Below are 18,633 nucleotides of genomic sequence, written 5' to 3' on the forward strand. Positions count from 1 at the left end.
AGACATGATTACATGAAGAATAGAGAGGAGGAGATGAAATACACGGACGATGAGCGGGGATCCTGGACGTGCTGTAAATACAGGAAACACAATGCCCCCGAGCGGACCAATCACAGGTCTTGTGGTCTGCATCGATTCTACACGTAGTTACATTTTGGAGGAGGTGCACGTCAGCTACGTGCGTAGGCCTCTGCGTAGGTACGGAAGCTACGCGGTCCTCCGGCGTAGGGTACGCTGTCGATTCGACGCAGATTGTATAAATCTAGATTTAGACTGCTAGGCCACCAGCGCCCCTGGATTTCACTTTCTGGTAAGATTTAAAGTGACATCATTCACGTGGTTTTCTCTGATCTGAAGGAAATTCAAATGATATTCTCAATAAAGACAGAAGGTGGTTTAACTTTAACTGAAAACTACTCGAGCCTATACTCAAACTTTAACATGACCATACAGTTTAGTATCCATACAGGCTGAAACTAGTAGTTTAATCAGCTCTCTTTACATTTTAAAAGCACATTTAAAATCATTTAAACTCAAATTTGTTTCCAGTAATAAAGAAATCTGAGTAAGTTAGGATTGTAGTGCACTATTATTATTATTATCCTTTTTGTTAAACAAGTGAGACTGGCTGTTTTCAAAACGATTCTTCTTATTCAGCAGACTCGTTCCCACCTGTGTTCTTAAATTGTTGAATGCCATGTCCTCCTCAAGTTTGAAGCCCATGCTTGATGTTCCCAATAAGCACAGGTGTACTCCCCTTGAATGCCCATATATGGGCATGTGACTGCTGTGCCACAGAGAGAAACCACAGGGTTGAGAAGAGGGGAAGTGGAGAGACAACAACTGTTTCACACTCGACTCCAAGGGTTAGAAGATAACTCAGATAACCAAGCTGATCTGAAACTGAGGTGTTACTGCAGGAAGTTAAGATGGGTTTGTCTATAGCCCGGGTAGCATTATCAGAAATAGTGTGCTCTCACCAGAACGGGGTGCTCACCAGAGGAAGTGAAAAATAAAAAGTTTGATGTCAAATCTGAAAAAAATCTGAAAGACCCACACTTTGGGAACCCCTGCCATAAAGGATAAGAACAAAAGAATAAACAGATACCTTGAATAACTACGATTGTAAATATAAATCAACAATGTCAACTCTGGCACCAGGACATGTTGGAGCATCTTTATTCATGTGCACAGCATGCATCTGCAGTGTGTGTGTGTGCGTGCGTGTGCGTGTGTGTGGGGCGGTCGTCTAGTCTCATGGTTGCAGCAACATTCACAGTATCTATTTATAGCAGCTTCATGTGATAAGGTGTTGTCCCCTGGCCAACAGGTCTCTTTACAACTGTTCAGATGGGCAGAAGAAATGGACACTACTCAGACCGCTCCACTTTCTGATCTCAGACCGACATGAGGAACTTCTCTGAGCTATCTGTTCTTCTGTTACATCAATATACGCACTAGAGCTGGGTCCTGCTGCCGATAACCTCACAGTTCAATGTGATTCTTTGGGTCATAATCTGATTGATCAACATATTTCAAATTGATTCAACAATCTGCTCAGATGACCCTGATCATTCATTAAAGCTGCTGTGAGGAACTTTTGATTTACATCAATTTTGGCTCCCCATTGTGGACAAAGTGATACCTCTTATCTCTTGTTCTGTACATGCAAAAGTAGTGTTTTCAACAAAAACCTCATCCTGCTGTCTTTTAACAGCCAGATTTATCACTCAGTGTGATTATCTGTCATGAAAACAGCCAAAAAAGGGTGTTTCTAAAGCCAAATGTCAATCATGTGGACTGACACCTACCCCCTCAGAGTGGTTTAAGGCATTAAAAATGACAACAGAGAAGGTATCAGTGTTGTTGTTTATGGTTTTGTTTGCTTTTGAAGGTCATAAAGAGGCATCAGTGTTGGTTTCAGTCTGTTTCTCAGCTGGTGAAAAACTCCTCATAGTTCCTTTAAAGTACCTTCTAATGTTATTAAATAGATACTATGTGTGCATTGTATATGTTGGTTTAGAAATGACTGAACACTTGACACAAACAGCTGCTCATTAGAAATGAAATAGGGAACACTGTAGCTGTTAGCGAGGAAATTAAAGGCCCCGCCTCTTTACCTCACACTAGCTCCACAGAAGTTAGGTTGAGTTCAAGATTTCCAATATGGCACCCACCGATGATTGGCTTCAAAACATACTACGTCCATTTCTTATACAGTCTATGTTCTGAGTGTATTATCCGAGCACATTATGTTGAAGTTGGAGCTGAAACATGTTGAACAGCAGTCGATCATATGGGAATTAATGCAAAGAAGAAAAGAGAGGAGAAGTTGGAGTGGTTGTAATGTACAGGGAATCTAAACCTGCTGACAGGAAGCTCAAGTCGCACAAAGGTCAGCAGGTTAAGACTCCTTCCATTGAGATCGTTGGGTGTTAAGTTGTTGCATCACTTTCCTTGTGGCCAACAATTAATTCAAACCACCAAAACACCTGATGTTAGCAAGATGCAGAGTCCATTGGCCAAGCAGAAATTCACAGCCCCAGTCAAACAGGATGCCAGAACTTATTCTATGTACATGCCAAAAGACACAGCTCTGGATGAACTGAACAGGTTGCAGGTCTTTAAGATGGGACTGAGGCTTACATTACATACTGTACATGTTCTTCTCCCACAGCACAGCAAGGCCTTATTTACCTCTTAGATCAGCGGTTCTCAAAGTGTGGGTCGGGACTAGGGTTGCATAATTCTGTGAATTTTCAAAGTTGGAAACTTTATTTGCATGCTCAATGGGATTTTGTTGGAGGGAGAGGGGCTCTTTAGATTTAACATTTTGAATGGGACTTTGTTGGGATTGCATTTTTGTTAATTTTTGAATGGGTTGGGTCGGGGGGGGTGAGTAATATTTAACTCAACGTTCATGTTTTTGTTCTTCAATGAAAGAACTGATTGTTCAATAAAATATTTAACACTTGATAAAGTTCTACTTATAAATAAATCTGTTTGAATTGTGTTATTTTGGATGGATGTCTGCTTATCAAAAACAAATATTTATGCTTGGATGTGATACCTTTACATTAAATTACCCTCAATTCCCAGTTAATTCCCATAATTCCCATGGAAAGTTTCCAATTTGGAATATTTCCAAAATTCCCCATCTTAACTTCCCATGGAAATTTACTGGAAACTTTCCACCCCTTTGCAACCCTACGTCTCACTCATCTGTAGAAGGATTATGTGCTGCTGTGGTTTCATAGTTGTTTCTCTCTCTGTAGGATCTGGTGGACTGGAGGAAGCCCCTGGCGTGGCAGGTCGGCTACCTCGGTGAGAAATATGATGCCTGGGTTCACCAGCCCGTCGACAGACCAATAAGACTGTTTGGAAACCCCTTTCTGGAGGCCGGTACCAAGACTTCACAAATGGGGGGTCATGCGATGTATTCCAGAATTATTTGTTTTAAAGTTAGCTAAAATATTTATTATAAATCATCTTCTTCTTCTTCTTCTTCTTCTTATTATTATTATTATTATTATTATTATGTATATTTCTTTTTGTTTATTTACCTTGTTTTCTTATGTTTATCTTCCTTTTTGTTTGTACTGTTAATTATTATTATTATTTCTTTATTATTATTATTGTATTTTTTATTTTTTATTTATTTTTCTTCTCTTTTTTGGTTTTGTATTACTAATTTGTTTACTTGTGTTAAACAAAGAAATACTGAAAAAATGTAATAAAAAAAGTTGAATGACAAAAGTCTAAAAATAGTATATTTTACCCATCATAGTAAAAAATATCCACAAAAATGGTAGCTAAACTTGAAATAAAACCTTGAAAATAGAAACTGTAATGAGTTTTCTGCCTTTCTTTGTTTCCAGATGACTCCTAAGTTTAGGGTTAGTGAACAGTTAATTATCTAAAGCATCAGCAGCAGCAGGTTCATTCATAACAGCACAGGAAACACAGACACATGCTCATATAGGTAGGGTCATTTTCTGCAGACCAGCTAAATGAAGCCACATTAAATCACTTTGAGGGACAGTGGGGGTCACGAGTCTTTGGCACCTATATTTTGGGGGTCGCGGGCTGAAAAGTTTGGGAACCCCTGTCTTAGACCCCCAGCTATCCCACCCCGGGTTTCATCCCTGATCACAAGAAGGGCAAAGCTCAACATCTGTCGGTTAAAACAAAGGCACTAAAACTAAAGGCCACAGTGCAACATTTCACTCATCTTATCTACAGCCACAGGAGAAGATAATAACACCATGTCACCAATGAAACAGAGAGAGATACATTACTTAAGCTGTTACTGAAGAAACAGATGACACCACAGAAGAAGAAAGCTTACAGAGCAGTTCACTGTCTTTCATATCAAACTGGTCATATCCAGAGCTGAGGCCTTACTCACTTCAATCAGTGCATCTCTGAAGCAGCTCCTTTTAAAGCTCATTCACTGAGCTTAAGAGAGATTCTTTAATGACAAGACAAAGTGCTAGAACCATGAAAACAAGAACCCGGTTCTAATAAACCAGACAAACCGACTAAAGGCTCTACACAACCATGGAGCATTCACACAAAGGTTTCCACTCAATTATCTGTCAGATACTCACAAATATTATATTTAACACCTGTTAGTGAGGAGTGTTATTTTCATCTGGACTGTATTATGTAAAGAACTACTGCAACCCGATGTTGGTGTAACTAGGGCTAGGCAATATTTCGGATTATTATCGTGACGTAATTTTTCTCAATATAAATATAAAAAATGTTCAATACAAATTTGATAATGTAATTGCACCCCACAACCACTGGAAAAGGTGGGGGGCGCTAATGTGCCTTAAACGCTAGTTGCCACTTAACATTAGAGTGCATTGAACAGCCAATCATGTTGCAGGGTGAGATGTAGGCGGGGCTTAAAGATGTTTGGAGTAGAATGTAAACACAGCTGAGACGAGCGACAGCAACACTGAAGAAAGCTTAAAACCTAGCAGCTCAAAGCAGAGTCGTTAGTCTGACACTGAGTCGACTCTGAGTTAACTATTAACTTCATACACTTCATTAAATAAACTTTCAGGATGTGGGTAAAGGAAGAGCACAGAGACAACTTCTGCTGTGAACACGTTTAATGTCCACCACGACTGTAGGACAACTGAACACTGAATAACCGTGATGCATTCACTGCACTGTGGGAAACAACAACACTCTGCCTGTAACTCTTAATAATCTTAAAGGGGAGAGCACAACTCAAAACAATCCTCTATAAACTGATACACAGAAAACAATTTGATATATATTTGTTGTAAATTTAAATCAAATTATGGAAAAGAGCTCAACGTGAAAAAATCTGAATCTAAAAACTAAAACTTCACAAAAATCTCATTTTACATTAAAGACCTGCTTCCTGTTAGTGGAGTCTGGGATCACGAGACGATCTGACCTTATCTTAAATAGGCTAACTGACAAGGTGTGAACATAGACTGTATGAATAATGGATGTAGTATCCGTGACGTCAACCGTCTGTTTCTGAAGCGCTCTTTTGAGGCCAATCGTCGGCAGGAGCAATATTGCTGTTGTTGAGCGATTGTGAGTTAAAGAGGCGGGCTTTGAGCCTCCTAGACAACAGCTACAGTGTTCCCGCCTGTCAATCAAGTCAGATGTACCTCTCATTGGAAGACTTGTAATCTCAATATCTTCAAAATCACCGCGTTACAAAAAATGTTCACCCCCTGTACAGTGTGTGCCGATTGGGAAATGATCTATCCAGACTACACTGGTCTTTTGAACCCGGCTGTAAACATGTTTATTTCTGCTGTAAAGATCAGCTGTTTTTAATTGGTGTGTATGTGGTTTACGGTACTTCCAGAGCCAGCCTCAAGTGGATCCTGAATGAACTGCAGTTTTTAGCACTTCCGCATTGGACTCATATTTTTAGACCGGAGGTTGCCACTTGGGTGCAACATACTGTAGTTATCCTTTGCAGTTATAATATTCAAATGCAGGGCGGTTCACAAGTTAACAGGTGTTGTCCATTCGTTGGTGAGGCCAGAAAGTTAGACATATGGTATAGGTTTTCTTGTCAACGATTGTACATTACCATGAATCTAATCAATAAACTTTGCTCTCTTATTTCCATTGTTAGAGATTTATCCAAAATATCAGCCATGTTAGAAATTACCGGTGTGGGCTTGTCAGCCTTCCTGCTGTTTAAGATGTGACTGCTGAATCTCAAAGGTCTTTACGTTACATAATACACTGGCTGAGATGGACACTAACCAGATGATGGTTAGGAAGAGTAACCTAGGCACAATCTTCCCCTAATGCCCCAGTCTAAGCCCAGCCTAAGAAGTACATGGAGCTGCATTGTTTTACAGAAGTCTTGTTGGAGCTATGCAAAACGCCTGAATAAGAGTCTAATCAGCAAAGACGACGGATATCTCCTTTGTGAATGTGAGGAGCCTTCCACAGCTGAAATGTTGTTAGTTGCTTAATTTCTTCCACTTTCTTGAGAGGAATCAAAAGAATATCAAACATGGAGCAGAACTTGACATGACATGTGGAGTCTGTTAATCAATCAATCAATCAATCAATCAATCAATCAATCAATCAATCAATCAATCAATCAATCAATCAATCAATCAATCAATCTTTAAATATGTCACCAAATTCCAACAAATGTTATCTCAAGGTCACTTTGGACAGGTCTAGACCGTACTCTTTGTTATATTATTAACAAAGACCAGCATTTAGCAAGTTACAGTGCCAAGGACAAACTTCCTTTAACAGGCAGAAACCTCCAGCAGGACCAGACTCATGTTAAACCCCTTTTCGACCGAGGCGGTTTCAGGCACCCGGCTGGGAAAACCGGATCCAGAGCAGCTCCTTTGCTTCAAAAACACAAACCCAAAGTGTTTCCTCCATTGTCCTGCAGCAAAAAACTAAAACTAATGGATTCCAAGGCAAAGCAGTGGTCGGCAGAGGAGACAAGCTGCCGTTGTCCGCCACCGTTGTTGTGAGTGAAAGTTAGCGCTAGCACTGCTGGGAAAAGTGGTCACCTAAATCTGACGTCATGACGTGCCTCTTCCACGGGCTCAAGAGGGCGGAAAAACAAACGGGTGCCGTGTTGGAGCGCGAGTTCAACCAGCTCTGAACCAGCACGAGCACCAGCCCGGAAATACAACCCGGTTTGCGTTGGTCAAAAAGAGGTATTAGACACACATCTGCTGAGGCTTTGTTGGTCCTTGGGGGTTCCATTTGTTGTAAGTTTGTAGTCCAAGCAAAACAGACCAATTACTAATCAGCTGGCTTTTGGTCACAGCTCCTATTTGTGGTAATCTAAAGACTCTTTGTTTATCTTTTTAAACACGTGTGCATGCAAAGGTAGCTAACAATCCGGCTTAGATCAAACCTTTCAAATGAGTAACTAATCCACTTGACGCTTAGTTTGTGTTGCTAAAGACAATCATTGTTTAGATTTCCCAACGTCCTTGAATGCACCAGAGATGATTGATCTGACCTCCATTCAAAAAACAACTTTCTTCTTGGGGGCAGAGTTGAAACTTTTAAACTTTACTCTTAATCAAGTTGTTTTTCAGCAAACTTAAGACCTTGTTGTTGCAAGTAAATCACCAAGAGAATTGTTTTTTGGGTTCATGCTGAACTGAGACTCACCAGTAAGAGATAAACAGGAGCTCATTCTGGGGGAGCAAAAAGCCAAGAACTGATGGAAAAAGGAAGTCTTGGCAGGGAGTCATTTAACACTTACTGCTGGCTACACGAGAATCACCAAGAAGTTGGTGTCGACTCCCAGAGACATATTGTCTATCGATGATAGATGATGACTGACAAAGGGTCCAGAGATTGCCCTACTTTTATCTCTGTGTCAAAGTAGTTCTGTCTGGAGCCAATGGCTGCTCAACATGAGTCTGGTTCTGCTGTGGGTTTCTGCCTGTTAAAGCTAGGGTTTGGTCGTCACGGAAAACTAGCATGAATTTGAATGTAGCATTTCCTCAGGACTCCGTCTGACCCCTCCCTCCCTCCCCTCGGAGCTCCTACAAAACGACGCCCCCGCTCACATGCACGAGCGCCGCTGATTAACGACCATATGATGGAGACTGATTCAAAACCGGTCCTCAGAACATGGTTTGTGTTTTGCACTACGTCAACTCATGTCTCACTCAGCGGTAAGAAAACACCAAAACATTCTCATAGTGAAAGTTAAAAACAAACAAACAAACATGAAATGTACGCTCTGCAGGAGGCGGGCAGAACGTACAGGACAGGATCTGATTGGTTTCAACATTTGGCTCCTGATGGCAGGGATTGGTTGGTGTTTTCCCAGGTTTACTCCGGCTGTAGATAGCAGCTCTTTTTACCTCTTTTTTAAGAACACATTATGTATTGATTACCATCAGGACATAAAGATCATTTAAACCAGTATAACAAAAAGTGGATCTAAATCTGACTACCAACCCCAGCTTTAATGTTAAATTTGTATTTTATCAAAATGAACAGTTGATTAAATTATATTTGGCATATTGACACATCCAGAAGCCCAACCTAACATTTGCGTTCAATGTGTGTCTCTGTAGCTTTATGTTGTCACACCTGTTTATTTTAAAGATAATAGCTACCTTTGTCTTTAAGCTGTTTGCTTCTCAGCAAGCTGGATAACATCCGCCTCTCACAGCCTGAACTTGAGTTCATCATTCAGAGAATTCAAATACTCATAGCATTAAGTTACAAATCAATTTACTTTGTGGAGTGTAGTTCACAGTCACATGACAGGTATCACGGGTAAGTTATCCCAGAAGCATCCCTCCTTTTTACTGTAGCTAAAACACCTATACTACAATTTATAGTTTATTGACAACAGGCAGAAGCTAATTTGAGTCGTTATGCTAACCAAAGCTAATTTAAATGGCAGCAGCTTTAATCTTTCATTCAACTGTTGGAGAACAATATAAAACAAGCAGCTTTACTTTTAGCTTTTGAAAAATAAACATATTTAATGTCAGCTCTCAGATGATAACATTCATTCAACTTAACTGTTTGAAGTATTATTAGCCTATAAAGTATATGCCTTATATAATAAGCACTATCCCTCTTTGGTCGAGGCAGATGTCTGTCTAACATGAGTCTGGTTCTGCTCGAGGTTTCTGCCTGTTAAAGGAAGTTTGTCCTCTCTGCTGTAACTAGCTAAATACTGTGAGGTGCAATGCTCATGGTGGATTAAGGTGGGGTCAGACTGAGTCTTATCCTGTCTTGGTGTTGGGTCTATGTTCATAATTTGACATAGAGTGGTCTAGACCAGGGCCCGTATGCACGTCCAGCCATTAGTGATGAAAACGGGACGTTTGTACTAATGGTGAAAAAGAAATGGATTAGCGGTCTGCATGAGCCAGGTTAACACCCCAACAAAGCATTACATTTAATGGAGGTAGACCCCACCATTACAGGTGCTAACGGCAGGATTACCTCACCTATTAGGCTGTTTAAAGGATGGAGGACATCGTGCTTATGTGTTACCGTTTAAGACCAAATATGTGAAGACAACAGATATTTAGGGATCGAACCAATCCTTTAGAAAAGTATGACGATGTCGAAATATACAGCAAATTTAGATTTAGGAGACATGACATCATTCTTATGTAACCTACCAGCAACCCCGTGAAGTGAATCCTTCCCAAACAACTCCATTAACAAGTCCTCATCCTTCAATGGGGGGTCAGGTGGTCCTCCACCTGGACCACGTTGGTGACGGTGCTTGTTGCTCAAAGCCTCTTTCATGTTGCTTATTTTATTTTGTAGGTCTTCTACTGAGCGCGCTCAGAAACACCACACGCATTTACCCGGTTCAAGATCTGAAGCCAAACTTTCCCTTTCTACTTGTTTGTTCTCTTTGAGGATTGACTTGCTGATAACAGCTGTTTGTTCATTCTAGATTCTTCTAATCAAATGTTCATTTCTTCTTCACCTGAAACATTGTTTTTCTTGATCTTCTCTCAGTCACAGCGGTACTGCTCACCATGTTTATTGTTGTTAATGCGTGGTAGGCATGCTCAGTTTGAATTTGTTGGATCAGGGTTTTCCAGGAGGACATAAGACGTTTTGCACCAGCCTTGCTTTCATGGCGCGGTTAATTAATTGGCCAATTATTTTCAGCCATGCATGCGGCTAACGCTACGGCCAAATGGGCCGTTCCATAACGGTACGTTAAGACCAAGCGGCAACCTCCGGTCTAAAAATATGAGTCAATGCGGAAGTGTTAGAAGCTGCAGTTCATTGAGGATCCGCTTGAGGCTGGCTCCGGAAGTACCGGAAGTCACATACACATGAATGGGAAAAAGACGATCTTTGCAGCATTAATAAACATGTTTACAGCCTGGTACAAAAGACGAGTGTAGTCTGAATAGCTAATTTCTTGATGTCCTCTCACTGTGAGGGGGGTGAATTTTTCAATTTCAAAGGTATTGAGATTACGAGTCTTCCAATGAGAGGCTCAGCTGCCTGCAGGAACACTGCAGCTGTTGGCTAGGAGGCTCAAAGCCCGCCTCTTTACGTCACACTGGCTCGACAGAAGCAATATGGCTGCCGCTCCCGATTGGCTTCAAAACAGCGTTCAGAAACAGATGGGTGACATCACGGATACTACGTCCATATTTTATACAGTCTATGGTTAAGACTAATGGTCCCGTTTGTGTAATGGCTGGACGTGCATACGGGCCCTGCTTTGTTTGTAAAAGCATCTTGAGGTAGCGTTTGTTGTGATTTGGCGCTATACAAATAAAGATTGATTGATTGATTGATAGTTATACACTTATATAAAAGTAAGTTCAACTGGATGGTATATGAAATCAGGTTTTAAGTGCTTATGTGGATTATCTTTGTCTATATATGTGTGTTTATGTATATGATTTATTATTTTTGATAGGGTTTATCTGTGTCTTTGTTAAAAGGATCAGTGACACGCTGCAGCTCGAACAGGGAAAATTGGCACACCAGTCAAAATAGCATTCAAACCACAAGGGTAAGAGAAGCAAGCAGTAGCTAGAACATTCAGGGAGAAAATTATCTTGCACACTCCAGAAAAGACCTATTTATATACCCCTGGACAATTGTGCTGTGTCACTACATCTCTGCACTTTCCATAGACATGACGACTCAATCACCAAACAGGTATTCACAGGACCTTATGACCTATACGGGGCCTTCATTGTGTGTGGCTGTAGCACAGCTTGAACATGTGTGGGGGAGTTCTTGACTAAAGCAAGACTTTTAAATGTACCCAGAGTCAGATCAAAGTCTGGGGAAGGGGTTTTTAGATACTGTGGTCCTTCTCTCTGGAACAAACTGCCTGCTGACCTCGATGCATCACAACTGTCTGTACTTTTAAAACTAAACTCAAAACATATTTAATCTCTAGTGTATGAATAATAATATGATGATGACTGATGTGACTGGCTGCATGTGCAGTGACATTTGCTCTTTGTTTGATTGCTGTGTCTGATGTATGTTGGATGTATCTAGAGCTGGGTGATATAGGAAAAGATGTTATCACGATAACAATTTCCACATCAGTTGGTATCGATAATTTTCTCAATAAATATCAAATTGTTCTTTCATATCGTTTTAAATGCAGACTTCTGAGTGAACTTTGAAGAAACCAGATGTTTTGTTAGCTTGTATCTGGATTTAGTAATCCAGTAAACAGCCAAAGTATCTTAACTATGAGGTTTAGTGGCCTTTCTTGTCAAGCATGTTTTCACTCTGCTGTGAGCTGCTAGGTTTTGCATTTTCTTCAGTGTCGCTGTCGGCTGTTTACATTTAGCTTCAAACGTCTTTAAGCCCCGCCTACCTCTCGTCCTGCAACATGATTGGCTGTTCAATGCCCACTTCTTCTTCTGTTCAATGTTGGGTGGGAACTAGCATTTAAGACACACTCCCTATCCAGTGGTTGGGAGGTGTAATCCCAGGTTTAATGCAACGCAATGAAAATTCTTGGCCGAAACCAAAAAACGAAGATGAGGAAACCAAGGCCGAAAACGGAAACACAGAAATAAATGATTATGCCAATTAATAGTACCATTACATGTATGGCTATGACTGTGTACTAGGGATGTCAACAATTAATCGAGTATTGATTAATTAATTACTCCAACACAATTTTTGTTTTGATTTTCTATCACATGGATCAAACATCATGTGGTCTCATATTTGGTTCATCTATCAGGGAGGTGTTTGAAGTTTAAAGCATGTTTCAGAATCAGCTGACTAAAGGTGTTGCTCACAGTGGAGACGCTCGACTGGGGGCTGCAGCTGAGTGACAGGTCTCCACGAGCGCTTTTTTTCTCCTCCTGCAGACTGATTCTGACTTGGTTGATCTCCCAGCTGCATCTTTACTGTGTACTAAACTTAGTAAAATCAAGGCAAGCGGGTTCCCCGCATCCATCTTGGCCTGGATCATTTCTCGTGTGCACTGCTTTATTCCCACATCCAAGTAATGATCTTTATAATGCGGATCAAGTCCAGTTGTGATGAAGTGCAGAGGATCTGAATAGATCTCAGTGAAACGTGACAGACTCTAAGAGTGAACTTCTCATTGTTTTCACTCCGTGGTCCGTCTCAACCTCTTTGATTAGAAGACACTTTAGTGCTGCAATTAAAGGAAGAACGGATGCAGACATGTTGGCCCTTATCCAGACATGCGCGGACTGTCCGTGGTTTTTGCTTGCGTCATCACAACATTCTGTTTCGACCGTGTTGTTTCGCTGATAAAAGTATACAGTTTTGGGCCATTTTCGGTGGCAGAACTTTCGGTGTATCCCTAATAATTAGTGTTATCGTTTTATTGCCCAGCCCTATGTCCACCTTCTGCAGCAATGACAGCAGCACATCTCTCTGACTTATTGTCCATATATGTCCTGAGAACTTCAACACTAATGTTATCTCATGCCTTATGCAACCCTTCCTTTGAATGTAAAATAGATCCATCCAGTTTCTTCTCTAACTCGCCACAAATTAGCTGTGTTTGAGATCTGGACTTCAAGGGGTCCAGTCCATTTTCAAAGTTTCAGGAGATTCCTTCTGTCGCAGGTAGTTCCAGCAATAGTACGTACATTTGTTATACTTATATTGAGAAAAATAATATCACAATAATTAGCGTTGTCGTTTTATCGCCCAGCCCTAGATGTATCTATTGTTTTTCTCAAATCTGTAAAGCACATTGAGCTTACGTGTAATAAAATGTGCTTTATGAATACAATTGCTGTTGCTATTAAGTGCATCCGCAACACTGATCAACTAAATGTAGGCTTGACTATGTCCAATGTCCCTATATAAACCTGCTGACTTTCCAAAGTGTTGTGGGGTATATGTGCCTTGCTGACCTGATTCAAATACATCAGAGGGCTTCCTTCCAACCAATCTCAGGTATGTTCCCAAAGAAGCAAATAAAGAATCAAAATGGGTAGACAGCCTGCCTGCATCCTCTCCTCCTCTGCATGCATAACTGATGTAAACAGCGAGCAGGGCCCAGTGTGGCCTTACAATGCCTCTGTGGCTGCCCTGACGTGCTGCCTGACCAGAAATAACAGAAAGAGATTAATAACATAACTTTTACATAACTAGATTACATCTAGTTCTGATTAATGGGCTGAATGTAAAGCATGACCCAGCAGATAGGTCATACATGTTGGTTCCTCGCCACCCAGCTGATTGTCACCATCGTCACACAAGTTGTTATCCTGCGGACAAATCTGATTTATTCATCAGGTTATTTTGGCTTTAATAAAGCGCTCACGCCTGTCCCCTCTCCCCTGTGTGTGGTTGTGTAAAGCAGGGAGGCTGTTCTGAGTCAGGCCTGCTGGAGGACGGATCTTTAATGGAGTTGGACCGGTTGATTTTCGGACTCAAAAATCGCGATAACACAGCAATGTCACTTTTATTCTATTTTCTGACATCACTGGAGCCAAACACGATGTAACTGAACCATTACAGCCTCAATGCCACATTATACAACGTTAATAACAAGTTTGTCGAGGGTCCATCTTGTATTATGTTGTTTTTATCACAAGGAACAGCTAGGTTAGCTTGTTAGCCTCAGAGCTAGCTTGCATGTTGCTAGCCCCTGTTTGATTAATGCCGTTAGTGAGCTTGTTGTCAAAGCTAGCCAACGTCAGTGTTCAGGATACACTCTGGAGAGGGCAAAGGAGGGAGATAAGAACGAATAAGGACATAAATGTTGAATAAACAAAAGGGGGGAGTCGTGTTGTTGAAGGTGAATTTAAGAGACGGGTTAACGAGTTCACTGTCATCCGTTTGGAGGATTCAGCTCCTCATCTGGGAAACAAAGCAAGGTTACAGGACAGGAGAGGCTTTACCAGGAGGGCACACACGCACATACACAATCAACATAATCTCATACAGTGTGAGTGTGTGCGTGTATGTGTGAGACAGAGCCCCCGCACCAGCACAGTGACAGATATGAGACCCTCCTCTGCGCCTGACGTGCTGCAGACTGAGAGGACTAAGATAGCTCTCTAACCTTTATAGTGGACCCGCAGGTTGTTCTGTGACAGCCCGATGTAGCTGTATTTATCCTTGGGGCTCCAGGATCGGGGTAAAGGGGTCTCTTCCTCGTTCACAGCCGGGTAGATCCGCTTCAGTCGCTCGTTCAGCTCGTGTTCCTGGTAATTAAAAGCAGGATCTCCTAATGGCAGGCTTCCCGCTGCGAGCTCTGCCATGTTGGGCTTCAGCTGAGTCTCTTATTGTCTCTGTCTGTCCAGAGCTCTGGAGCTGTAGGCTGAGAGTGAGAGGGACTGAGGGGAGAAAATAGCAGCGGTGTGACATCCCCGGATAAGCAGCAGAATGCACTGTAGGCTAGAGCAGAGCATTCTGGGTAATGTAGTTCATGCGCGTCATAGCTTCTGTGACAAAGCGTCTAGAAATAACTACACTGCCTTCATCGTAAACACGGGTAGGTGCTTCTGCTGAGGGGGAAGATGGGACATATATGCTTTAGCTGTGTTGTAAACATGGAAACACTACGGTGGCCCTGAAGGACAAAAAACATTTACAAAAGATGAGACACTTTTACAAAGTTGGAGACAAATCTACATTTTGGAAAACATTTTTACATTTTATAAACAAAATTACATTTAAGAAAACAAATTTACAAAATCAGAAAAACACTTTTACAAGCGGTGAGACAATTATACAAACGACGTAACACTTTCACCATTTCTGAATCAAATTTACATTTATTTTTAACGGAAAGGGAATGTACCAAATACTGGAAGTGATCCGGGTGTGATCGAGTGAGGGGTCATTTAGTTTGTTTGGATGGAGAGAAACCAAATGGAGCAACTTTACACAAAGTGGTTCCTACACTTCATGTTACATCGCTCCGTTTGGTACCGGATCACCTCCTGTACTCCGTTTGGTACCGGATCACTTCCTGTACTCCGTTTGGTACCGGATATAGATATGTATATATGTGCATGTGTATGTATCTATTTTTTTCCTTAGAATTTATTTAATTGTAATTGTGTGTCTTTGAAAATGTTTAAAAATTCAAATAACATATTGTTAAAAAAAAGTTTGCCGGGAAAATTGCATATGCTAATGAGATAGATACATTATTAATTATTCTTATAAAAGTCTTATTCCATCTTACTTTATTTATTTATTTATGTAGTTCAAATTTTAGTCACCTTTTAAATATTGTCTTATTTTAAATATTACAAACCTAGATAGAATATTTATTCAGTTATTTTATTTTATTTGATTGATTTTCTTTAAAATAACTATTTATTTAGTTATTAATTAGATCTATTATTTTTACAGATTACCTCTCAGCATTTTAATATTTTACTCTGTTTTACTTTGCTGTATTTACTTTTACATACCCCTATATATTTGCCATACATCTATACATACCCACATATTTATTTATGTGTATTCATGTCAAGTCAAGTCAAACTTTATTTATATAGCATATTTAATAAACAACCGCTGTTGGCCAAAGTGCTGCACAAGCTTAAAAACACATTCAATAAAAACAAATGTAAATTAAAAAAGAATAGAATAGATATATTTTTGGGTTTTTATGTTGCTTCCATTTTGTCATAACCAAACCATAATCACATCATGACAACCTGTTGCTACAGAATAATACTTGCCTACTGCCTTCAATTATAACTATTTACACCATGTGTAACATTTTTATTTTTATCTCTATGTATCTATTTTTATTTTACTTTTACTTATCGAAACGTATGTCTCGATTTCCCCTGGGGATCAATAAAGAATTATCTCATCTTATCTAGCATCTCAGTTTATTTTACTGGTTTAATATTTTAGTGTTTTATTATCTTAGTAATTTATTTTATTTTGGTGAGTTTTAACATCATATTTTACCTCCAGTACTTTCTCATAAAGATATCATGACAGCGTTTCCTCAGTTCATCAGCAACTAAGGATCACTCCTAGATAAAAAATATAATAATAAATTGATAAGGAATAATCCTAATGAAATACTTTTCCCAGGTAGACAGAACAGGAATCATATTTTACACAAATTTGACAAATAATCAAGGGAAAAATTAAGAACAATGTATCTCACATTCCCTATACCACCCAAAGCAAAAGAGACACACTTTAAAACTATGAACAATATGTACTCTTCTAAAGGTGGGGGGGTCATATCTTTTTAAGATTTTAATTTATTCTATTTGAACTATTTTTTATGTACAGCGCTTTATGTTTATCATTGTATGAAAAGCGCTCTACAAATAAAGTCTGATTGATTGATTGATTGATTGATTGATTGATTGATTGATTGATTGATTGATTAAATTAATTGCAAGAAGTAATCACAGTATTAATTTCACACAAAAAAAAGAAATTGCAACACTACTCCTTAATAAACAGAAGCCTACTTTTAATTCATGCTTTTATTACAAGCCGCATTAACTACTGTAACTGTAAAAAGTCTCTCAAGAAACTGCAGCTTGTTTTCTCCTCTTCTTAAAACTCTGCACAGGCTCCCTGTTTCTTTTAGAATTGATTTTAAAGTTATTTTACTTGTTTTTAAAGCTTTTAACAGCCTTGCTCCTCCATATATCACTGATCTCCTGTCTTTTTTCCAGCTCCATCACTGAGGTCCTCGAATGCTTCCTTTTTAAATGTTCCTCCTGTGTCTCACACACAGAGAGAGAGAACTTTTTGTTTTTAAGCCCCTAAGCCAGGGGTGTCAAACTCATTTCAGTTCAGGGGCCACATACAGCCCAATTTGATCTCAAGTGAGCCGGACTTAATAACAAAAATTCCAAATTGTTCTGTTTGTTTTAGTGCAAGAAGGTATCAGTAACATGAAAATGTTCACATTTAATGAACTATCTTTTTACTAAAACAGCTGTTGTATTTTTCGCCATATTGAGTCTCAAAGTGGGGCCAAATATGATATTCTTTAAGCTCTGAAACCTGCTGTGAAAAACACCAAACACACAGGATTCCCATTCAGCTGACACACAGAGTGTTATATTTACAGCAAAAGAACAGAGATTATCAGAATGAAGAAGGTAAAGTTGAATATTGTTGACTCCTCAGCTCCAGCATGAACGGTTTGCTTGCTGGACAGTGTTGTATGCAGGGGTCCAAAAAGTCTATGAATTTCCGCCAGATTATGCAAATATTAATTTTCCTCACTGTGAGAAAAAAAATCCTGGAGCGTTGTTCATGTGCCTTCTGTCAGCTGTTTGATTGTATGTGACCCCCAGAGAACAAATTTGAAATAGTAGTTACTTTTATTGAAAAGTTAATGTCTTCTCTGTCATTTTTTTACTTTGCAAAGTCGTCCTGTGGGCCAGATTGGAACCTCTGACGGGCCGGATTTGGCCCGCGGGCCGTATGTTTGACACCCCTGCCCTAAGCTGTGGAACTCTGCCTCTGGACATCCAAACAGCGAGCTCTCTGTGTGTTTTTAAAAGTAAACTTAAGACTTACCTTTTTAATCTAGCTTTTAATTTGGAGTAATTTATTTTTAGCCCTGGACTGCATTATTATAATTATTTTAATTATTTTTTAAATCATAATTATTGTAATCATTGCTTCAACATTTATTTATCTTATTCAATTATTTATTTATCTTTTTATTTCCTGTATTCATCTGGTCTTGTTAATGCCACCTTATTTTTAACTTTCCTTTCTACTCTTACTTATTTTATTAATTGTATTGTATTGATTTTATTTTTAAATATTTTATTTGTTATCATGCCTTTTATAAGTTTACCATTGCTGTTGTTTCTGTCTCTGTTATTTTGTGAAGCATTTTGGGCTGCATGTTAATATCATAGGTTAATATGTATGAAAGGTGCTTTATGAATAAAGCTGAGTTGAATACTTCTCTAGTGGAAATTCAAAACAGCCTTGTTTTAAAGGCCGCTGCTCACATTACACAACGTTATACAACCTTATTATTAGACGACGCAGTAATGATATGTCTTATGAGGGTTCGCTGTGTTTTAGTTATTAATGATGTTAGGTATTAGTTTGGGTTTAGTGCTGAGGTAACATCGTGTTTATGAACTATCTCAACATTTTAATACATATTTAATGTAAACTGGACATTTCGAC

The 18,633-nt window shown here is 39.5% G+C and overlaps 1 protein-coding gene across 1 annotated transcript in view; it reads right to left on the reverse strand.

The window, feature by feature from the left end:
* The window catches only part of ranbp10 (RAN binding protein 10), a 47,593-nt gene extending 32,567 nt beyond the window's left edge, over positions 1 to 15,026 (reverse strand). The window contains exon 1 of the mRNA XM_034685788.1: positions 14,543 to 15,026. Coding sequence (XP_034541679.1) covers positions 14,543 to 14,741 — 199 coding nt within the window. The 5' untranslated portion in view covers positions 14,742 to 15,026. The remainder of the gene's footprint in view (positions 1 to 14,542) is intronic.
* Between the last annotated feature and the right edge of the window lie 3,607 nt (positions 15,027 to 18,633).

Source organism: Notolabrus celidotus, chromosome 6 (assembly GCF_009762535.1).
Source record: "Notolabrus celidotus isolate fNotCel1 chromosome 6, fNotCel1.pri, whole genome shotgun sequence".
Lineage (NCBI taxonomy): Eukaryota > Metazoa > Chordata > Actinopteri > Labriformes > Labridae > Notolabrus > Notolabrus celidotus.